The 24,371-nt window shown below is 45.0% G+C and overlaps 1 protein-coding gene across 1 annotated transcript in view; it reads right to left on the bottom strand.

Annotated features, from left to right (window-relative positions):
- Positions 1-24,371, bottom strand: part of LOC137653436 (DNA repair protein RAD51 homolog 4-like) — a 177,739-nt gene that overhangs the window by 131,658 nt on the left and 21,710 nt on the right. Inside the window, exon 2 of the mRNA XM_068386829.1 lies at positions 4,464-4,582. Within this exon, the coding sequence (XP_068242930.1) occupies positions 4,464-4,582 (119 nt within the window). The remainder of the gene's footprint in view (positions 1-4,463; positions 4,583-24,371) is intronic.

The following is a 24,371-nucleotide window of genomic DNA, read 5'->3' as shown; positions in this document are numbered from 1 at the left end:
CAATTTTCTAGAATAAAATGATGTTTCCCAAAAAATAGTGGTTTGCAGATGAAATCGGATGCCGTATTTTTAGCTATGATTGAAATGGATGTAGACTCGGCATAATTTTTTCGTTTCGTATTTAATTGACACTAAGAAAACTAATTTTAGTTTCTTCATCTAAATGTAAGTATTGTATAACACGAAGAGAGAGAGAGAGAGAGAGAGAGAGAGAGAGAGAGAGAGAGAGAGAGAGAGAGAGAGAGAGAGAGAATGAATCAGCTGTTGTAATCAAATGGCGTGTTTTTGTTTCATCGCCACGATTATAACAACAACATACTGTACTGATATTTACAGTATTATACAGACTACTATAATATGATAAAGTAAAATATTTGTAATCTATTTTATATGAAATGGGGCTATTTTTTTTTTTTTTTAAATTTACATTTACGTATGTAAAACTCTCTCTCTCTCTCTCTCTCTCTCTCTCTCTCTCTCTCTCTCTCTCTCTCTCTCTCTCTCTCTCTCTCTCTCGTAAATTGTTTTCCTGCTTTGCTACGTATGTATGATTTTATATAGATACGGTAAATAGTATTTGTAATAACATATTTTATAAAAGCTTTTACTGTAATATCATTATTTATCACTTTCATCATGCGCGTTAAATGCCTTCGGTAGTTTACTGAGCGTACTTTATGACGCCATCGTTTCAGGCGGCATCATAAAGAAAAACATTTCATTTGGAAGTCCTAAGAAAAATTAAGTAAAACACTGGTACAGTGATAACAAAATCAACATACTGTACTGAATAATCAATATAATCGATGCAAAAACTAATCTATACACAGATGTGTAAATGCGTTTGTTTCTTCATTATGATCAGAGATAAACGTAAACAAAACATTGGTTGCCATTTTATATCGTGCTTTTTGGCGTGTTTAGGAAACGCATGATATAAAGTCACCTTTAATATTTGTGCCTGTTTTAGTTTAGGGTACTGTAGTACATGCATTAAGTGTTCTGTACATCAAAGGGTAGTTTGTTAACAGTACTACGTACAAGGGAAGGTTTTAAAAGTCTGAATATACATGTTAAATAAATAGGTAAATATGGTGTCACTACTTCGCGGATTTTCACCTATCACGGTCGGGTCTGGAACCTATCTACCGCGATAAACAAGGGTTCACTGTAGATGTTTGTAGCATAGCGTTAGGAACTTATCTGGAATTATATAGATGTTTTTTTTGTTTCAATTACAAATAAATATTTTTTGCTTGTTTTTATGAGGACAGAATTTCATTCCAGACCCTTTCACCAATGTGTTCCCTTCTCAGACACTTTTTTACTTAGTATCATTGTTTTTTCATTGTTTTTTATATACTGAACCTGAAAATGACACCTCTAAAATATAATAAATGTTCCCTTTCACCTATTGTTCTGACACTTACTTAAACTTGAAGCTATCTAACATGAAATTCAAGCTATTCATGTAGACTGCTCATTTTTCCCAGAAATGAATCAGCGGTCACGCTACACGTTTATTCAGCAAGCTCAAGGCAAGGGAAGATAAGGAGGAAGTAAGGTTCTTGTTGGGTCCCTTTGCCCAGTATAAAATTAAGGGGTGGTGCCCAGTGCAAAGTTCATCCTTGATTGTTTGCCTTTTACCCAGATTTTTGGGTAATCACTAGTTGTATATTTTTTGTGTAGTAAACGTTGGAGTGTGGTCGGTATTCGGACACTAGGCAGTTCGGGTGCTACCTCTGGTCACAGTCCGCAAAACCACAACAGCGCCAAATTGGTCGTGCGCGCCGATCCGGTCGTGCACGCCAATTTGGCCGTGTGCGCTAACTTGGTCGTGCACGCGAGAGCTCTCAGGTTGGTGAGAGAACTCTCTGATACGCTCACCTGAAATTCATGATAGCTTGTGTTGTGTGAGCGCGAAAGATTAACACAACAAGAGTTTGGAAACTCTCTGTCATAAAAAGAATGACTATGGTCACGAGAACCCGAAAGTTCAGCGTGAACTGTGTTGCGCGAACCCGAAGGATCAACACAACGAGAAACCGAAGTTTCTCTGTCCCGAGACCCCGGAGGGTCAACGTGACTAAGGGTACAAAGGACCAAAGGCCCAACGTAACCTGTGTTGTGAGACCCCGAAGAGTCAGCGCAACGAGAAACCGAAGTTACCCAGTCAGGAAACACCGAAGTGTTAGCGTAACTAAAGTTACGAGAGCCCGAGGGTTCAGCGTAAATCAGGTTAAGAGACCCCGAAGGGTCAACGTAACGAGGAACCGAGGTTCCTCTGTCACGAGACCCCGAAGGGTCAGCATGACTGACAGTATGAAAACCCGGAGGTTCAACGTTACCATCGTTACAAGAACCAGAGGGTTCAGCGTAACAGAAACCTTCAAGTCGTGAAAGCCCAAAGGTTCAGTGCGACGGAGACCCAAAAGACTCCTGCTGTCATGAGAACCCGCAGGATCAACATGACAAGAGCCCGAAGGTTCATGATCACGCCAGCCCAAAGGGTGATCGTCACGAGACCCCGAAGGGTCAACGTGAGGAGAACTAGCAGGTTCAAAAAGACGTCTCCTCACAGCCAGAGGAGGAGAACGTCCGGGGTGGAGAGGAGTTACCCACCCCTCCACTCTACGAACTTCAAGAGAGGAACGTTCAACAGACTTCCCCCCGAGGGGGAGACTGATCAAGGTCTACAGATAATTCCTCCGCAGGGGAGGAGAGTTCACCCGAAGGAGAACTACGCTTATAACAAGGTTCTCTTTCAGCCCTGGAGGAGAACCAAAAGCGTAAGGAGATTGCTGATGTAAACAGGCAATCTCCTATCGCGAACAAGAGATATGTTCCCCCGAAGGGGAAGCTTGCCTTGGAGAGAACCCTGCCACTGCCCCTGTTGGGTTAGCTAACTCCTCGGTGTCGGAACCAGACTCTCGACCTGACCAACGGGCAACAGCGCCTGCGACCACAAGAGGAGGATCGACCTCCGCAGAGGAAGGAAATGACTGCCTTCTCTCTGCTCCCCTTAGGAGGAGTTCGAGGAGAACTTCCTTCATAGGGGGACCATCGACGCCCAGCGATGGCCACAAAGACACAAGGTCTAGAAAGGAACAGGCGCTCGCTGGGGGAAGAGAAGGAGCCGACTCACTAGGGGAGCCGCCACCTTCGCCTATCCCAAAGAGTTGACCTGCAGTCACAAGCCCTGCGCTACTGCTCGACCGTGCCCCAGAAGGGCCTGGTCGAGAATTAGCTTCGGGCAGAGATATGGGCGTAGAGGAAGCAGAAGCCCTCGATTTATTCGATTTCGAGGAAAACCCCGAAAGCGAAGATTCACATTTAGACTTCTTCTTCTTACGTGCAAACCTCTCCCACTCTGAGGCAGGCCACTCCCTACACTCGGAACAAGTGTTGTTCCGCGAACACTGACTTCCCCAGCAAGCTGGCCATAAAGGATGTTGGTCCGTCTCCACGGACGACATGAAGGTACCGCAGCGGCGGCCTTCAATACCTGGACATGTCCGCATAGCGGGACAATAACCAAACACACACCGATACACACAAAAGAAAAAGGAATAATAATAAAGTCCAGGCAGTTTGTTTAACGGGAGAGAGAGAGATGGTACGTCCGTACTCTACCAAGCCACAAGTAAAAGTGGTTACTCAACCGACAGGTAGGAGTGAGCGGGGTAGCCAGTCTACGCCAACCCCCTCTCGCTAACTAGCGGATGGGGTAATTATCCCTCACTAAAATTGTCTTGGCTAGTTTTCGGCGTTGCCAAAAGTAATACCCTATAAATAGTGAAGGTTTGTATCTGTGTCGGAACAAATTCATAATAATCATGATTTATTAATGTTGTCTTTGAACGCCCTCTGACATTCACTCATTTTAACGTTTGTTTTTCTCGTTTTTAGCAAGAATTTTTATTATTTCAAAGAGGAAAAGACAATTTCAACATCTTGCTAACATAAGGAAGAAGAAAATTCACTCTATTAAGATTTCAGAAGAGGGTAATATCGGTAGTGCAGAAAGAGAAAGATACAGTGTTATGGATAGAGGAGCATCCGCCTTGCCTCACAGGAGAAAAAAGAAGCCAGATATTGAGCAAAAGGACCTTCATTTATGATTAAATTATGATAAGTAACTTTGTTTTCTTTTATCAATACCCAAAAAGAACGTAAAATTCACAATATTATTTACTATATATACTGTACTTACAGGAAAACTTAACATGTAACACAATCAGAACTTTGAAACTACCACCATGTATTAGCTAATGACACTGTAGGAATAAAAATCTTGAAAAAACTATACGGTACTATAGAGTAATGTATTAAAAAGAAAGATTCTCAAATATAGTACATTAATACTCAAATATAGCACAAAGTGCTCCTCTTTGAAAACATACTGATGGCTAAGGATGTACATTTGATGCTGTCATAGGATACTGAATGTTGCCTCAACTCACTTGCTATTACCGGTTGAAATAATGACAGTAGATTTTGCTGCCTTGTCTAACATTTCTGTCCCAGTCATTGGAATAGCTGCATGCTGTGCAAAAATTAATTGCCGGATGCTCTGCAAATCCTGTAATCATAAAAGAATTCACCTTAGAAAAAAATTATCCCACAATAACTAACTAAAATCCTTGATAAAATGCAACCACTACAAATAAAAGAATAAAAATCCATTACTTAGATAACATGACCAGATACACTATACAATAGCAAATCGAGTTACTGTAATATGCATTTACATATGGTGGTGATCTTCCAAAATATTCCACACGTTTTCCCTTTAAGGGATTACTGTACATATCTTACAAGATCTTCTACACTTTCCTATTCTGTATGCTTTCTGCCTATAATGACAAACTTGGAAGTAATTTGTATTTTCTCTAACAATGAAAACATGGAATTCTTTCCATAGAAGAAATCAGCGCAAGCTGGCAAAAAGCTATACAAACTTATAGCAAAGTGTCAACGACAGTTATGGTTGATACCAGTAGTAACGGGGAGAAGCACAGCCATCCCACTCTCACTCACACATTCTTTACTTTGATCACAGACAGCATTTTCTCCTGGAGTCAGGTGATGGAGGATAAGGTATGCGTAAAGAACTCCAGGTTTGTATTGTTGGGAAAAATACAAATTACTTCCAAGTTTGTTATTTGTTCCTACACAAAATACAGTAGAAACATTACATTGTTTACATAAAAGACTCATACTTCGAGTGTTAGTCCCTTTAATTGGCTGAAAACTCTTACCTCTGGACTTCTGTATCTGAGCATGATAATGTAGAAGATGAGCATCCTGATACCTCATCAGCTAATTGCCTGTAAATACCAGCGGGTTGACGGCCCATGCAAAAGTGAATATGAGCATAAGGTAAGTGTGATTGTCAAGCCTATGTATAAACAACAGGTTTGCGAGTATAAACATTGAGAGCCAACGTCTCAACTTACCCTTGTAAGGATACAGGGGATACAACATTAATATAAAACATATTCTAGATACAAGCTAAAATGTTATTTTGATAATAAAATTAATTTTTTAATATACTTACCCGGTGATTATATAGCTGCAACTCTGTTGCCCGACAGACATCTCTACGGTAAAAACTCGCCAGCGATCGCTACACAGGTTGCGGGTGTGCCCAACAGCGCCATCTGTCGTCCAGATACCCAGTACTCAATGTAAACAAAGACTCAATTTTCTCCTCGTCCCACTGCGTCTCTATTGGGGAGGAAGGGAGGGTCCTTTAATTTATAATCACCGGGTAAGTATATTCAAAAATTTATTTTATTATCAAAATAACATTTTTCAATATTTAACTTAGCCAGTGATTATATAGCTGATTCACACCCAGGGGGGTGGGTAGAGACCAGCAATATATGTTTACACTTTTATGAGCTAAGAGTTTTTATTTCATTTTAGAAGTTATCAAAATAACAAAAACAAAATAAATAGGTACCTGGTAAGGAAGTCGACTTGAACAATTACTCTGCCTTTTAAGTACGTCTTCCTTACGGAGCCTCGCGATCCTCTTAGGATGCTGATCGACCCCTAGGATCTGAAGTATCAAGGGTTGCAACCCATACAACAGGACCTCATCAAAACCCCTAATCTAGGCGCTCTCAAGAAATGACTTTGACCACCCGCCAAATCAACCAGGATGCGAAAGGCTTCTTAGCCTTCCGGACAACCCATAAAAACAACAATAAAAACATTTCAAGAGAAAGATTAAAAGGGTATGGAATTAGGGAATTGTAGTGGTTGAGCCCTCACCCACTACTGCACTCGCTGCTACGAATGGTCCCAGTGTGTAGCAGTTCTTGTAAAGAGACTGGACATCTTTCAAGTAAAATGACGCGAACACTGACTTGCTTCTCCAATAGGTTGCGTCCATTATACTTTGCAGAGATATATTTTGCTTAAAGGCCACGGAAGTTGTTACAGCTCTAACTTCGTGCGTCTTCACCTTAAGCAAAGTTCGGTCTTCCTCACTCAGATGTGAATGAGCTTCTCGTATTAACAATCTGATAAAAGTCTGACCAAGCATTCTTTGACAAAGGCAAGGATGGTTTCTTAACTGAACACCATAAAGCTTCAGATTGGCCTTGTAAAGGTTTAGTACGCTTTAAATAGAACTTAAGAGCTCTAACAGGGCATAAGACTCTTTCTAGTTCATTGCCTACGATCTCCGATAAGCTGGGGATATCGAAAGATTTAGGCCAAGGCCGAGAAGGCTCATTTTTGGCTAGAAAACCAAGTTGTAGCGAACAAGTGGCTTTTTCTGACGAAAATCCTATGTTCTTGCTGAAGGCATGAATCTCACTGACTCTTTTAGCCGAGGCTAAGCATACCAGGAAAAGAGTCTTAAGAGTGAGATCTTTCAGGGAGGCTGATTGTAACGGCTCCAACCTGTCTGACATGAAGAATCTTAGTACCACGTCTAAATTCCATCCAGGGGTAGCCAAACGACGCTCCTTGGTGGTCTCAAAAGACTTAAGGAGGTCTTGCAGATCTTTATGTTTGGAAAGATCTAAGCCTCTATGCCGGAAGACCGATGCCAACATGCTTCTGTAGCCCTTGATAGTGGGAGCTGAAAGGGATTGTCCTTTTCTCAGGTATAAGAGAAAAACAGCTATTTGAGCTACAGAGGTACTGGTCGAGGATACAGAAACTGACTTGCACCAGTCTCGGAAGACTTCCCACTTCGATTGGTAGACTCTAATGGAAGAAGCTCTCCTTGCTCTAGCAATCGCACTGGCTGCTTCCTTCGAAAAGCCTCTAGCTCTCGAGAGTCTTTCGATAGTCTGAAGGCAGTCAGACGAAGAGCGTGGAGGCTTTGAAGTACCTTCTTTACGTGTGGCTGACGTAGAAGGTCTACCCTTAGAGGAAGACTACTGGGAACGTCTACTAACCATCGAAGTATCTCGGTGAACCATTCTCTCGCGGGCCAGAGGGAAGCAACTAACGTCAACCTTGTCCCTTCGTGAGAGGCGAACTTCTGCAGTACCTTGTTGACAATCTTGAACGGTGGGAATGCGTAGAGATCCAGATGTGACCAATCTAGGAGGAAAGCATCTATATGTATTGCTGCTGGGTCCGGGACTGGAGAGCAATAGATTGGAAGCCTCTTGGTCAGCGAGGTTGCAAAGAGATCTATGGATGGTTTTACCCCAAGTGGCCCAAAGTCTCTTGCACACATCCTTGTGGAGGGTCCATTCGGTTGGAATTACTTGCCCTTTCCAACTGAGACAATCTGCTATGACGTTCAAGTCGCCTTGGATGAACCTCGTTACTAGGGAGATGTCTTGACCTTTTGACCAGATGAGCAGGTCCCTTGCGATCTCGTACAACGTCAGTGAGTGGGTACCTCCTTATTTGGAGATGTACGCCAAGGCCGTGGTGATGTCCGAGTTAACTTCCACCACTTTGCCTCGAAGGAGAGACTTGAAGCTTTTCAAGGCCAGATGTACTGCCAACAGCTCCTTGCAGTTGATATGCATGCTCCTCTGACTCGAGTTCCACAGTCCTGAGCATTCCCAACCGTCTAGTGTCGCGCCCCAGCCCACGTCCGATGCGTCCGAGAAGAGAACGTGGTTGGGAGTCTGAACAGCCAGGGGAAGACCCTCTCTTAGGTTGATATTGTCCTTCCACCAAGTCAAACAAGACTTTATCTTTTCGGAAACCGGGATCGAGACCGCTTCTAGCGTCTTGTCCTTTTTCCAGTGAAAAGCTAGATGGTAGTGAAGAGGACGGAGGTGTAGTCTTCCTAGTGACACAAATTGTTCCACGGATGACAGCGTCCCTACCAGACTCATCCACAGCCTGACTGAGCAGCGTTCCTTCTTCAGCATCTTCTGGATAGATAGCAGGGCTTGATCTATTCTGGGGGCTGATCGTCTTATTGTTCAGCAACGTCCTCATCAGAGGGTTCCTCATCCGAAAACTGATGAGGAAACGGCAACGGAGTGGGCAACGTCTAGCTCGCTGAGTCCGGTCGCACTGGTGGATGCGTGACGGAGCCGGACTCAACATCATGGAACTGCTGTACAGTCTGTGAACTGTCAACAACCATGGGTGCGCGAGGAAGCACAGCGTCAACCCGAGACTGTCTAGACCGTCTGGGTTGTGCAGTCAACACCCTACCGGGTTGCTGAGGTTGACGCACTGCGTCAAAACAAGTCACCTCTGCTGGTTGTTGAACGTCCTGAACGTCAACAACCACCTCCGAGCGTCGCATAACGTCAACGTGCGGCTGGCAACCCACACTGGGTCGCATCGGTGGAGGAACCACCTCAACTGGCAGACGCGAGTAGGTTACCTCAGCGTCAACAGGGCGCACAACCGACCGGTTGGAAGGTTGTTGGCCAGAAGGTTCGGTAGCAACCTTCTCCGCATTAAAGTCCTCTATCAAGGACGCAAGCTTGGACTGCATGTCTTGCAGCAAAGCCCATTTAGGGTCTACGGGAGCAGGTGTGGCAACAGACGGGGTTAGCGACTGAGGCGGTACCGCTTACCATCCCTGAAAGCCTTGTTATGCATGACATAATTGTACAGCAAAACTTCAAAGGCTCGAAAACAGCTGTGAAGTTGACCTGTAAACAACTTGGAGCGTCTCCTGGCCAGGCGCCAGGGAGAGTCTACGAGAATTGAGAAGTCTATCTGGGCAGAGGCATGAACTCCCAAGCCGAGAACTTCTCTCGTGTCATATCAGACTCTCGCTCTATAAACCAGTTTAAAAGAAGGGAAAGCAAAGGCTGTATCCCCCAAACTCCTCCTGGTGAAAAACCAGTCGCCTAGCCAACGTAAAGCTCTCTAGGAGAGCGAGAGAGCACTAGCTTAAAAACAACGGCTTCGAAGTAGCTAGGCCTAGTGTTAGCTCTGACGTTTAGGCGAACGAGGAGCAGCAGTTACAAAAAGATCCGGACAAAGATCCTTAAAAAAATCATCATGATTTAATTAAAGTCCATAGGAGGCTAAGCAGCTTTAGGCTCCTCTCCATCTGACAGAGTCCTCAAGGGAATATCAGTAGGAGGGGGAACAGCAACTTCCTCATCTACAGGAACCTTGTCCGATAAAAGCTGAGTCTCAAGCAAGGGAGAGACCTACCGTGGTGGTAATGCTTTACAAGCAGAGTCCACACTCACTGGTGCATTAGTAGCGGACCAGAACGCAACGTCATGTAACTGCTTGACAGTCTGTGAACTGTCAACAACTGAACTGTCAACCACAACAGGTGCGTGAGGACGCACAGCGTCCACTCGAGACTGCTTTGACTGCCTAGACTGAGCAGTCAAAATGACTCTAGAATGCGGAGGTTGACGCACAGCGTCAAAACAAGTCAACTCCGATTGTTAGTGAACGTCTTGAACGTCAACAGGAGCATCAGCAAGTGGCCTAACGTCCAAATGCGGCTGAAAAACCACACGAGACCGCATCGAGTGTGGTTCTAAACAACCTGACTGACGTGACTAAGCTACGCCAACGTCAACAGTAAGCACAAAGGAACGTTAGGTTGGCTGAAAGCCAGGATATCGATGAGATAAACGGCTAGACTCAACGGACTAATCGGCAGAATAGTCTTCCATAAGGGAGGCAAGCATATACTGCATGTCTTGCCATACAACCCATTAAGGATCAACGGAAATGGTTGTGGTAAGAGACGAGGGTAACGTCTGTGACCGCAACACTTTGCCAACAAAAAAAGACTCTCGGAGTCTGTGTTACGCTTTTGTTAGGCGGCGAGCAGTTATCCGATGACTGCATAGGGTCAGAACTGTCCTAATGGTTGTAACCAGGACGCTGGACCTGTCCTGAAAGGACTGACTTTCGCTTAAGGGCTTCGAAACCTTGTGACAGGTTTCTTATGCGAAAAGCCTTCGGATGACGAGGAGAAACAACGTCTCTCTCGTCTTATGGTAGGGGAGATCTTGGTAAGATACACCCGATACCATAGAGGGAAAACGTCTGTTCGTTGATCAAGGCCTCTCGAACCCATAAGTCGTTTGACATTACTTCTCCCCTGGGCTTGGGAGCATGCAAGAGGTCCCGGACTAGGTGAACGACAGGCACGAACAGACGAACCCTCGGACGCAACACTGTAACACTTTGCGCATATCACTTTATCACTTCGATTTTCTGTTTTGCACTTATTTCACTGAAATCGAAACTTTTACTGATTTCTACCTGAAACACGCAATTCTACCCTTCATTAAAAGGTAGTAATTGCGAAATCAGTCGTATCATGCAAGCTCATTAATACCAGCAAAAAACAGAAAACATATTTTAAGATAAAAAAATCAGTGGCTGGGAAAGAGACTAAACACTAGTTCATATAACTACGTTTTCAATCTCTCACCGCACATAGCCTGGGGACGAGAATAAAAAACTAAAAACGTTTTATCCTTCCTCCCCGTACAGCGACTAGGGACGAGAGTAACTCGAGAACAACGTTACCCGCTTGAACGGAACGTTTTCTCTCCTCTCTCTCCCTCCGTCTCTATCTCTCTCTCTCTCTCTCTCTCTCTTGATTTCGCACCTAAGAGAAGAGCCCAATTATATTTCGTCAAAAAAAACATGTTATTTGACTAAAGGAAAAAACTGAAAGGTTTTTCAAATAAAAAGTTCCTTTAAAATAGAATTCAAAACATTTAAGCTAAGAAAGAATGAACAAAACGTCAGAATCGATTTACTCTTACTGCAAAGTGAAACCGTGATACACTCTCTCTCTATCGTAACGATAGAGCGCATGTTGAACGTCCTGAACGTCAACAACTGCGTAGCATAAATAAACTAAACGTTAGTTCATCTTTGAAAACAGTACGAAGACTATCAAAGAAAATCTTTCATAAAATATTACATTTAAAAAGTTTTAAATCCTTAGCTCTATAAAAGCTAATTTCGATATAAAGGGCTCAACGTTGATTAACTTCGGTTTCCAAGTTAGGACCGCCTACTCTCAGGAAAGGTCTATATAAACAAAACATTAAAATTATTTTTTATATGTTTATAATAAATGGAAAGTTAATCGAAGAGGCCTAATAAAGGCGGAGAGATATAAAATATATAGAGGAAAATCTATAACGTGATAAGATAATTACTAAAAGCCTAAACACACTTCCTTCTAAGGGAAGGGTCGGCCATTTAAAAGTGAAAGAAAGTCCATACAGTACTCTCTTTGTCACCATAATTAAATCTATCCAAAACGAGTTCAAGATTTAAGATGAAGATAAAACACCTGCATAGCGAAAGCTCAAAACTAGAATAAAGTACTTCACCAATTAGTTGTGAAAAAACTCCAGTTTAGCAACAGCGAGTAAGTACGTCTTGTCGATAGCTCGACAGAGAGAAAATTGAGTCTTTGTTTACATTGAGTACTGGGTATCTGGACGACAGATGGCGCTGTTGGGCACACCCGCAACCTGTGTAGCGATCGTTGGCGAGTTTTTACCGTAGAGTTGTCTGTCGGGCAACAGAGTTGCAGCTATATAATCACCGGCTAAGTTAAATATTGAAAAATTACATTTAAAAAGTTTTAAATCCTTAGCTCTTTAAAAGCTAATTACGATATAAAGGGCTCAACGTTGATTAACTTCGGTTTCCAAGTTAGGACCGCCTACTCTCAGGAAAGGTCTATATAAACAAAACATTAAAATTATTTTTTATATGTTTATAATAAATGGAAAGTTAATCGAAGAGGCCTAATAAAGGCGGAGAGATATAAAATATATAGAGGAAAATCTATAACGTGATAAGATAATTACTAAAAGCCTAAACACACTTCCTTCTAAGGGAAGGGTCGGCCATTTAAAAGTGAAAGAAAGTCCATATTCTCTTTGTCACCATAATTAAATCTATCCAAAACGAGTTCAAGATTTAAGATGAAGATAAAACATCTGCATAGCGAAAGCTCAAAACTAGAATAAAGTACTTCACCAATTAGTTGTGAAAAAACTCCAGTTTAGCAACAGCGAGTAAGTACGTCTTGTCGATAGCTCGACAGAGAGAAAATTGAGTCTTTGTTTACATTGAGTACTGGGTATCTGGACGACAGATGGCGCTGTTGGGCACACCCGCAACCTGTGTAGCGATCGTTGGCGAGTTTTTACCGTAGAGTTGTCTGTCGGGCAACAGAGTTGCAGCTATATAATCACCGGCTAAGTTAAATATTGAAAAATGGGAGTTACCTGCAATCGTAGGAGTTCTAGCTGACAGGGTCTCTGGATGTTATGCCCCAAGGGAGGGAAAGACAAAGAAAAAAAAAGGAAAGTCATTCTTTTTTTATTCATACTAAACCAAACATGGGCAACCTGCGGAGTGCGACGTTTTGAAATGTGGCCCCCGGAGCTTTCAAAGTTTCATAAAACAATAAACTCAAATTATTAAATGCTCAGTCTTCGTTTTAAAAATTCCTTTCACAGTCGAACTATTAAATTACAAACTGAAAAATTACCTCTTGACCTTCAAGAAATTTAAACACATTTGAAAGGATTACTTTAAAGGAAAGCCCTTTTTAATCTTTTAATTGGCCTCCCAGCAAAAGCCTGCCACTAAGTACTGAATCCGTCTCGTATTTTCGTATTCTATCAACCCAATAAAAAGTTCTCCTTGTATCCTTGCATCCAAGATTACAATTTTTGGAAAATTTGAATCCCAAGTACATCAAAGAAAAGAGAGGTAATTGATGAAGGTCGTGTGTTTCAAGATATGTGGAACATGGATTTGCGAAATGGAAAGATAAACCAGTGTGCCACCGTTTGCTTAAAGGTTTAAAGGCCCCTCATGAATGGCAGAAAGGGACAGTGACATTGCTCTATCGAGCAGAACAATGCCCTAGAGACTGACCATATAACGGATTTTGAGCAAAGCAAAAAATCTATTTTTGGGTGAGATAGCCATGTCGTCCTGATGGAAGGTTCCTTTAAGTAGCTTTCTACGGGATATTTGCTACAGTGATACTCCCAGAGAATTAACCATAGGTCTCCAGAATTATAACTCCTGGCTCGAGTATCCTTAATATATCTTTAAGGATATCGCATAATTATCAGGGGACGTATTTTTTGATACAACACATAGCAATCTTCACCCCGAATAGACTTAACTCTTTGAGGGGGAACAGTGGCAAACGAAAGGGGAGACGTCATCAAGGTACCCAGTGGACCTCCTCTCCGTACTACTACGGCCCATCATTCCTGACTTGCATTTAAGCTGGAATAGCCACAGATAGAGTAGTTTCGGGTGAGTCCATCAGGACGACATGGCTTTCTCACCCAAAAATAGATTTTTCGCTTTGCTCAAAATCCGTTTTTTGGGCTCAGTCATATTGCCCTGATGGAAGCTTATCAGAGAATTAACTTGAAAGTACTACTGTATATCTGTGGGTTTGTATAAGTGCCTTTACTTTGAATGAGTTCCTTATATGACCTACTAGACCCGTATACTGTATATGACATTACCGATGTTTGTCATATCCACCAAGCTTAGAACTAGCTTAGGGCTTCCGGCCCCCGGCAGGGAAAGTGTAGACTTCGACTATAAGGATTCAAAGTTTGCATCTCCATAAGGACGCAAGGGAAACTTTCTAGAGATTAACTTTTCGTACTTTGGACATCGGTACCATCAAGGTTCCTATTTGAAGGAATAGAATAAAACTCTGGACTCTTTTATTTGATTTACTGAGGGATAAAAGAAGACGCAGATACATTTTTATATTTATTTTCATAAGTAAAATAAATTGTCAATGTATACACCATAAGTAGGAATCTAACCTTGCATATATAATGGATTTTTGGGCTCAGGCCATGTCATCCTGATGGAAGGTTCCTTTAAGTAGCTTCCTAGGGTATATTTAACTACAGTGATATTCCCAGAGAATTTAACTTAAGGTCTACAGAATTCTAACTCCTGGCACGAATATACTTAAAGTTTCCTTTAAGGATATCGCATAATATCAGGGGACGTATTCTTCGACACGCCACATAGCAATCTTCACTCCACATGGCATTTACGCTTCGAGAGGGGAAAGCGGTAAAAATAAAAGGGGAGCCGTTATTAAGGTTCCCTTCCTCCGTTACTATTTGAGTATCTAGATGGCGCCATCGTCGCCGCCATGTTTATTCCTGTATCTGTAGCGATCTCGCTCAGTGATTTTCCCGGTTGCTCTCTCGTTATTTTGGATTTATCATGCAATCTCCAGCCTCTTCTGCCTCTGGAAAGTTGAGTATTTGATCTTTACATTGTATACATTTAAGCTCTTGCTTCACAGTGAAAATTAAGTCAAATTAAGTTAATTTAGTGGATGACCTGTTGCCTGAACCGGAGGCGTCATGGGCGCTGTCGTTCGTAACGCATGAGTGATTTAGTTAGCCAGAACGACTTTCCCGGTATAATATGATATTTTCATAATAAAATAAATTTTTGAACATACTTACCCGCTGGTTATATAAGAATGGCTAAAGTCCCTGGACGCCCAGCAGAAATTCAAAATCTCGCGGCAACTGCAGATAGGCCAGGTGTATACTAGCGCCCTCGTGGTAGACAGGCCGAACTAATCCAACCAATTCAGACCTTCCATGCCCCTTGGTCTCTAGAGGGGAGGAGGGTGGGATTATAACCTATACAACCAGCGGGTAAGTATGTTCAAAAATTCATTTTATTATGAAAATATAATTTTTAAAACTTACCCGCTGGTTATATAAGAATGGCTGATTGACACCCTTGGTGGTGGTTCAGAGACAGCAACGTAATTGGAAATTCACTTAAGAGTTAAATATAACAAACTTAAGAGCTTAGTACCTGCTAAGGAAGCAGACTGCAATGGTTCTCTGCCTCATTCTGTCTGCCATCCTTAGGAGACCCAGCGGTCCACCCAGGGGGCTGATGATCTCTAGGAGCTCTCAAACGGTGCCATATCCTATAACATGACAGGACCTCAACTAATACCCTTGTTCCGGGAGCTCTCAAGGAACAACATGACCACCTGACCAAATCAACAGATTGCGGAAGACTGACGACCAATCTCCACATACAACCATAAAAACTATACAAGTTCCAAGAGGTAGAAAAGGGTACTAGGAATTAGGGGAGCGCAGTGGTAGATTCTTCACCTAATACTGCATTCGCCGCAACGAATGGACCCAAAGTGTAGCAGTCCTCATAAAGAGTCTGGACACGTTTCAAATAATGGGATGCGAATACAGATTTATTTCTTAAAAAACTTGTATCCATTATGCTTTGCAGAGAACAATTTTGTTTAAAAGCCACCGAAGTAGCTGCGGCTCTAACTTTGTGTGTCTTAACCTTGAGCAACTTAAGATCTGCCTCACCACACTGGGTGTGAGCCTCTCTAATCAAGAGCCTTATAAAAAAGGATAGAGCATTCTTCGACATAGGCAGTGAAGGCTTCTTAACTGCACACCAAAGAGCCTCTGAGCTGCCTCTCTATTTCTTTGTTCTGTCCAAATAGAACCTTAGTGCTCTAACAGGGCAGAGCACCCTTTCCAATTCATCGCCCACTACATCATAGAGATTAGCAATCTCAAAAGGCCATGGATGGGAAGGACGCTCAATCTTGGCTAGAAAATCAAGTTGCAAGGAGCATATAGCTTTCCCGTCCCTGAAACCAATGTTCTTGCTGAAGGCATGAATCTCACTGACTCTTTTAGCTGTCAAGCTAACCAAGAAAAGTGTCTTCAAGATCAAATCTTTAAAAGAGGCCGAGAACAACATCCAAGTTCCAGGCAGGCGATTCCTGTTGACGCCTCTTAGAAGTTTCAAAAGACCTAAGGCGGTCTTGTAGGTCTTTATTGTTGGAGAAATCCAAATCTCTAAGCCTGAAAACAGTTGCCAGCATACCTCTGTACCCCTTGATAGTCGAGGAGGAAAAGTTATGCTTAGTTCTAAGATTTAAGAAGAAATCGGCAATCTGTGTTATAGAGGTACTGGAAGAAGAGACAGAGTTAGCTCTGCACCATTCTCTGAATACCTCCCACTTGAACTGATATACCCTGATGGTAGAAGTCCTCCTTCCTCTCGCAATAGCCTTGGCTGCCTCCTTCCAAAATCCTTTAGATATTGCGAGTTTTTCGATAGTCTGAAGGCAGTCAGACGTAGAGCTCGGAGGTTTAGATGGTTTCTTGCCAAGTGAGGTTGTCAGAGAAGATCTGTTCTTAACGGTAGGCTTCTCGGAATGTCCTCCATCCATTCCAGTACCTCTGTGAACCAACTTCTTGACGGCCAGAAAGGAGCTACTATGGTCATTCTGGTTCCCTCGTGAGACACGAACTTCAGTAACACCCTATACAGGATCTTGAAAGGTAGAAACGCGTACACATCCATGTGTGACCAATCTAACAGGAACGCGTCTATGTGAGCTGCCTCGAGATCAGGAACTGGCGAGCAGTACATCTCCAGCCTTTTCGTCTTCGAGGTTGCATGAGGTCTATGAGGGGATCTGGAAGTAAGCGTCCTTCAGATCCAGTGTACACATGAAGTCCTGCGGTCTCACTGTTAGTCTGACCGAGTCTGCAGGCTCCATGCTGAACGGAGTTTGTTTGACAAACTTGTTCAGAGCCGAGAGGTCAATGACTGGTCTCCAGCCTCCAGACGCCTTCTTTACAAGAAAGAGTTAACTGAAGAAGCCTGGGGACCCGTTTAGGACCTCTTGGAGAGCGCTCTTCTTCAACAGGGTTTGGACTTCTGCCCGAAGGGCTTGTCCCCTTGCTGATCCCATGGCAAGGGTGCTCAATGACACTGGATTCGTCATCAGGGGAGGTAGAGATGATGTGAACGGGGCGCGATATCCCTGACTGATTACGGAAATTGTCCAGGAATTGGCCCCGAGTTGCTGCCACCTGTCTCTGCGCAACTTTGTAGGCATCCTCCCACTGGTGGACATGCAGGGGGACTACCAATCCTAGCATTTGTGGCCTTGGCTGCTCCCTCTAGGATTTTTACCTCCCCTGGAGGACTTGGGCTTAGACACCACTGTCTTCGCTGCCATTGTCGGTTTCGTGGTCTTGGTAGGACGGGACTGCTGGGGTGCTGGAGGCTTATAGGGCTTGGATGTCAAAGCCCTATGCAGGAGGGAGTCTTGGTGGGACTTCCTCCACCTTTCAGCAGCATGTTCCACGTCTTTAGGCTCAAACAGATTCGTTCCTTCCAAGGAAGAATGCCTGAACCTATTTATCTCAGTGGTAGGGACCTTCTGATGGAACCTCACCCACAAGTTCGAGACTCGGTGGGCCAGACACTTCATCATGTGAGTGCCTGAGAGGAGGAACGTCTCCATAGCTTTCCTGGAACGTTCTTTGGAGAAATCCTCCGAGCGTACCAGGATACTTAAGGTCCCTAACTAGATATCCAGCCACGAAGTGGCTTGCATAGCACACTTCGCAACCTTCTCCTAATTAAGGATCTCAGTTGCCGAGAATGAGACCTGCCGGTTGGAGAGTCTCTCAAGAGGGACTCCCCTGGTAAGCTCTTCCAAGGAATGGTGAAGAGGAAGAGCTAAACAAGGCTCCTCCAAGACCTCGAAGTACCTCCTCTGCTGTACCCGAGGAGGTGGGAGAAGCTTGTTACCGGCACTGAAGCGGTTGGAGGAGGCTAACCCAGAGAGCTGGACCGCGATCTTGTCCCTGGTACTCTTAACCCCCTGAGACCAGGGCAGATTGATTGATTGATTCAAAGTTTTCAGGCATCCTGACATCTGAGGTCATTGACGCCGGTAACATTTAATTTATGTATACAAAAATAAAAGATAAAATAAAATAAAAAATAAAAGAGTATTCAATTAAAATCATAAAAGTTGAATGTAATAAAAGTTAAATATTTTTCAGAAGACCTGCTTCTGAAATAAATCTAAAAATGCCACTTGCATGGTAGGACACATCATTTCCAAGAATCTTGGCAAGGATGAACCTGCCACCCTCACCTCGAGCCTCAAACAAATATCTATTCCGCAAGTTGTTATAATTGGGGCATTCGGTCAACAAATGCCTTACTGTTAGAGGTACTACACAGTCGTCACAATATGGTTGGTGTTGGCCCTTCAGCAAAAACTTGTGTGTAAACCGAGTGTGACCAATACGGAGACGACAAAGAGACGTCTCCCATTTTCGGGGCATCATATTATACCTCCAAGGAGATATGTCATTTGTTATCTCTCGCATTTTATTGCCATCTTGACTATCCCATTGCTGTTGCCATTTATTGCAAACCAATTTCTTGATGTCAGGTAAGAAATCATCACAGGGAATGGGATACCTTCTTGGCAGCAACTCTGATGCAGCCTCCTTAGCCAGTGAATCTGCCTTCTCATTCCCAGACACACCTACATGTGCTGGAACCCAACAAAATTGAACTGTTATACCTCTCCGTCCAATTATGAAAAGCCATTCTAAAATCTTTAAAACTAAAGGGTTATTAGAATTAAAAACTTCCATAGCTTGAAGGACACTCCTTGCATCACTAAAAATTGTAAAATTACCCTCCTTCTCCAATGCTATTTTCTCAATAGCGGTTAATATGCCATACAGTTCGGCAGTAAATATGGAAGCGGTCAGAGGAAGTGCACCTCTACAATTAAAACCATTACTATGTACTCCAAATCCAACGCCAGCATCAGATTTGGAGCCATCAGTATAGATAAAAGTTGATCCTCTATGTTCTCTAACATGTTCATTAAAAAGAGACCTGGCTTCTAGGTCTGACATATTCTTCTTATCTCCAATAAAATATTTACAAAAAGATATCTCTGGTAACTTCCATGGAGGCGTTGGTGATACCTTGAATGGAAGTACCTTATTTCTAATTAAATCCAGACTATTTAATAATCGTTTCACCCGAAAGCCATAAGGTTGAGGAGATTTTGGGTGCAACTCAAAGTATGATGCGTGTCTTACAAGGCTTGCAGTCTGAAAGGCGAGAGAGTTAGGGAGTCTTTGCAATCTAAACCAATACCGAAGAATGGAAGACATTCGGTATAGGTCTAGAGGTAACTCTCCAGCATCAACAAGGAGACTTGGGATAGGCAGAGCCGCACTGGCATTAAAAGGTTTTTGAGTTCCAAATACTCAGTCCTAGACCGTGTCTTTGCCCTCTCGAGGGGGGATCTCTGGATTGCCAAACCCATTGAGAGTCTCACAAGAGTCAGAACCTGCCAAAATGCATGTTCTGACTCTTGTAGTTCTCCGGATGTCGGACTTGCAGTGAAGTCTCCTGTCCCCAAAGGCTCTTCTTGGGGAGAATTGCGGATGTTCTCCGAATGACTAACTGGCTCCGTGTTAAGTCTCATCGAGGATTTTGGCACTGCACTGTCAGACTCCCTCTGGAGGGACAGGAATCCACAGATCCCTGGGAGGAGTTTCCATAGGGGGGTTCGCCTGAAAAGAAAAAAGTGTTCCTGGACCTTTCTGGATGCTTCCCTTCCACCGCCGTGCGCTCTGTTCTGCGCTTGCGGGGAGGGAAATGTGGCGATAGTGACCTTGCCGTGCGTTGTCCTGCAGCCTCACGCAAGAGAGGGTATTGGCGCTCGCGCGGGAGGGTACTGGCGCTCGCATGATGAGGAATAGCTGGGGTCGCGTTTAGGAGACTGATGGAGCGGGCGATTACGAGGGCGCGCAAGCGAGTGATGGCGCGTAGGAGCGCGCGCGGGAGACTATGGGATCACAGGAGAGTGCACAGGAGGTTGATTGTGCGCTCGCGCACGGGTAAATGTTCGTGGGCGCGCAGGCTCAGGATGTTGGACCTGTGGGCGTGCGGGCGAGAGTTCACGCGCCCCAGAAGATGTCGTAGGGCGCGTGCGCGCGCAGGAGAGATATCCCTTGCGCGGGGGCGCGCAGCGGAACCTGTGTGCTTGACATCCCTACAGCTCCCAGATCCGAAGATCGTGGGCGCGTAGGAGAGATGGATGCACGTGGGCGCTGGCGCGCGGGAGAGCGCTGGTGTGTAGGAGATCGCTAGCGCGTTGGAGAGCGCTGGTGCATTGGCGAGCGCTGACGCGTAGGAGAGCGCTGACGCGTAGGAGAGCGCTGGTGCATTGGCGAGCGCTGACGCGCAGGAGGTTGATGACACTCAGGTGAGCACTCGCGCACAGGAGGTTGATGACACTCAGGTGAGCACTGGCGCACTACCTCAGGCAAAGCCTTGCACACAGGAGAACGTTGGCGCGCATGACCATCATGGCGCTTAAGGGACGTATGCGCTAATTTGCGTGTACGCCCTTGTTGCCCCGTAATAGGGATCGGTGCCTGACTAGCATGATAGTCAGGATTCGTTGGCGCGTAAAGCACATTAGCTGCCAGGAACGGCGATGGCAGGTCAGCTGGTCTGTCGGGTGGAAGGTCGGCGTGCCCTTCGAAAGGACGACCTTCCACCGAAGGGGATCGCAGGACCATAGCAGGAACAGTCGGTGAACGCTGACGAGACTCCTCTGTGGCGGACTGCAACGACGATGATGAACCGAAGAGGCGCTTTCTCACCGATTTATAAGGTGAAGGAAGGCCTCTCCAGCGAAGAGGAAGGCGAGCCTTGCAACGGATGCGCCCTCTGGGGGCCGTGGGATCAGGAAGCTGAACTTCTGCAGTCCTCCGAAGAGGAGTCTCTGTAAGTGAACTCCCCCGAGGGGAGAATCACCAGCCGGAGAGACTGTTGGACTTATTTTTTCCCTCGTAGGTTGTGCAGGAACGGGAGAAACTAAGCCTTCAGCTACTGCGGGATGAGAAGAGGCAGAGGTATTAGGAGATACCGCATTGGATACCTCTGCTCTGACACCACAACGTCAACAATTGACAGAGGATCAACCTCTGCCAAAGTCGGCGTTTCCTTGACAGCGGCACCCAATCGGATGATGTCAAGTAGAGCTTCCTTGGAGGGCAAACCCTCGAGCTCCAAGGGAGACCAAAGCTGAAACAAATTAGTTAGTGATATATCCTCCCCCAGGGAGAGAGGTGGAGCTGCCTCACTAGGGGAGGCAACGCCATCTCTCGAACCCCGAGTTTGGGAAACAGAACCACGGTCTACGCTACCACTCGCCGGTCTCTCGAAAGAGACCGATCGAGCGGGAGCTTCGGAGGAGGTTTGGGCAACGGAAGAAGAGTCCTTGGGATTTTCTCCTTTCAAAGAAACCTTCGAAGGAGAAATATCCCGCCTGGACATCTTCTTACGTCGCCGAGAAAACCTCTCCCACTGGGAGGTAGACCACTCCCTACACTCACCACACTTATTACCACCATCACACCGTCGGCCTCTACAGTAAGGGCAAAGGGTGTGAGGGTCTGTCTCGACCTCTGACAGAGCACTAACTTCGTATGAGAAGGAGCTGTAGCAGCCAACCCTAAAGTGAATTCTGAAGGAGGCGAGCGTGGGGTAGCAGGAACAAAATGAGACGGAAAAAATTCTTTAAAAACAGTCATTATTTTCTTAAAATCTAGAGATTGTTGGGCAACTCTAGGTTCCTCTTCTTCCGACAGGATCCCCAACGGTACGTTAGTGGAAAGAGGGTCATCAGCTTCCTCCTCAGAGTATACTTCATCCGGCAGAACGATATTCTTGCGAGATGGGGAATCCAAAGGAGGTCGAGAAGGCAAAGCTTGACAGCCTACATCAACTTGCCGATGAGTAACAGGCAAAGCAGGAGGGTCGACGTCACGTCGTGACTGCAGTGACTGACGCTCGACATCACGTTGTGACTGCAGTGGCTGACGTTAGACGTCACTTCGTGACTGCAGTGACTGACGCTCGACGTCACGTCGGCACTGCATAGACTGACGCTCAACGTCACGTCGAGGCTGGCGATCAGCGTCACATTTGACAGCAAGGTTAACACTAGGGGTCACGTCCGCGTGACGTGAAGCTTCACGCTTAGAGATCTGATGAAAAGCGTCACGCTTTGCGGAACCGTGACGCTCCGCAAGCGAGGGTTCCTGTCGAACAGGAGCTGGACCGTAGGACTGCATTAAGGTGGACAGCTTCGACTGCATGTCCTGCAACACACTAAATTTAGGATCCCGAACACAAGGATCAGAACGTGACGTCGGCAACGTCAGTTCAGAAACATCAGCACTGATAACGGGAGCAGCAGCACTCACGTCACGTCTGGCACGACCAGACAAAACAACGGCACCGTGACTCTGTTTAGGGGCCTCCGGAGCCACACAAACCGACGTTAAAAATGAACGTTTAACAAGCGAACCTTCCTCCGATGAAGGTATACGTTCTGGACTGCTCCAGTGACCGCAGCCAGGATGTTGACTTTGTTCTGAAGGAACCAATTTCCTCTTAAGAGATGGTGAAACCTGACGCCAGGATTTCCTACTAACATGAACGTCATCGGAGGACAAGGAGAACTTAGTCTCGTCTCTCCCATAATAAGGATGATCGTGAGGAGCAACGTCTGCAACTCGTGAGGGAACGTCTATTCGTGGTTTAACACCTATCGTTCCCTTTCGTCTTTTGACATTCCTTCTCCCAGGGGTTGGGGAGCTTGAAAGAGGTCTCAGACTGGGCGAACGGCAAGTACGAACAGACAAACCCTCCGCAACACTGAACACTTTTTTGACACTTTGCACTAACACTTGCACTTTTTAAAAACTTTACATCGGACATTAGTTGGTTCCTATCCGTAGCCCGCGATTCGACCTTGGCACCAAGAGCATGAATAGCCTTCATCATGTTCTTCAGTGAAGGCTCGTTAGTGCTAGTAAGGGGTTCAGAAACTACCACTACAGGGGGAGGACAAGGTTCAGGGACATGGGAAGAGGAAAATTCTCGGGAAGAGCTTCTTCTTACCCTATCTCTCTCTAATTTACGAGTATATTTTTCATACTCTGACCACTCATTATCTGACAAAAATGACAAATTCGAAGATAATTTGTATTTTTCCTAACCATACAAACCTTAGCTATTTACAAAGGGTTATTACTTTTAGCGTAGCTGAAATGGCGAGCCATTAGAATTTAACGAGGGTGTATTACCCCCGCGCTAGTTAGCGGGGGGGTAGGGGAGTGGTAGCTAGCTACCCCTCCTCCCCCTCACACACAGGTGAATACTCACTTTCACTTAGAGGTAGGACTTGTCTTGGGGGACAGGGCTGGCGGGCAAATATGTGTAAATAGCTAAGGTTTGTATGGTTAGGAAAAATATAAATTATCTTCGAATTTGTCATTTGTTCCGTAACCGAAATACAAACCACGCTATTTACAAAGGGTGACTTATCCCTTAGGAAGGGTGGAAAGTCCCCAGCCATACTGGCTTTGGCTTTACCCGGGGACTCAGAATCCGAGTGAGTCGCACTCGAGAAAAGGAGTCCCTGCACCTCACAAGTTCCTTGCTCCGCAAGGAACCATGTGGCCTACGTAAGCTTGTGTGTGAAGGAAGAAGTGTGACTCGTCCTAGGCAGTTGACCCGGGGTTCCAGAAGGAACTCTGGGTTAGGACGTTCCCAATACCACCTCGTCAGGGTATGGGGGACGCGACAGTATTGACTCAATACTCGGAACACAAGGAAGCATGGTTTACCTGCAGAGGTTCGAGGTCAGCTATGCAGAGACCAGGATGCTGCTTCCCCGTAGAGGGGATGATGAAGAAAGAAGTAAGGGCCAGACATACTTCTTTCGTTCATGCAGACTAAAACCTGATAACAATGCCCTCAACCTTCTACTACCTGTCCAAAAGGGAGCCTGAGGTTAGACCAGCTGTTGTGTAGCCACCACAGAGCGATAGAAAACGTATCGAGACTCCTGTGGGTCACGCCCTGCAGGAAGCAGGCTGCGAAGGTCATCAGACGCTTCCAGACTCCAGCTTGTAGCACCTGCGTCACAGAGTAGTATTACTCGAAGGCGAGGGACGTTGCGATGTATCCAACATCGT

Source organism: Palaemon carinicauda, chromosome 14 (assembly GCF_036898095.1).
Source record: "Palaemon carinicauda isolate YSFRI2023 chromosome 14, ASM3689809v2, whole genome shotgun sequence".
NCBI classification, from domain to species: Eukaryota; Metazoa; Arthropoda; class Malacostraca; order Decapoda; family Palaemonidae; genus Palaemon; species Palaemon carinicauda.
The sequence above is the reverse complement of the archived record's forward strand: the minus strand, read 5'-3'. Positions and strand labels throughout refer to the sequence as shown.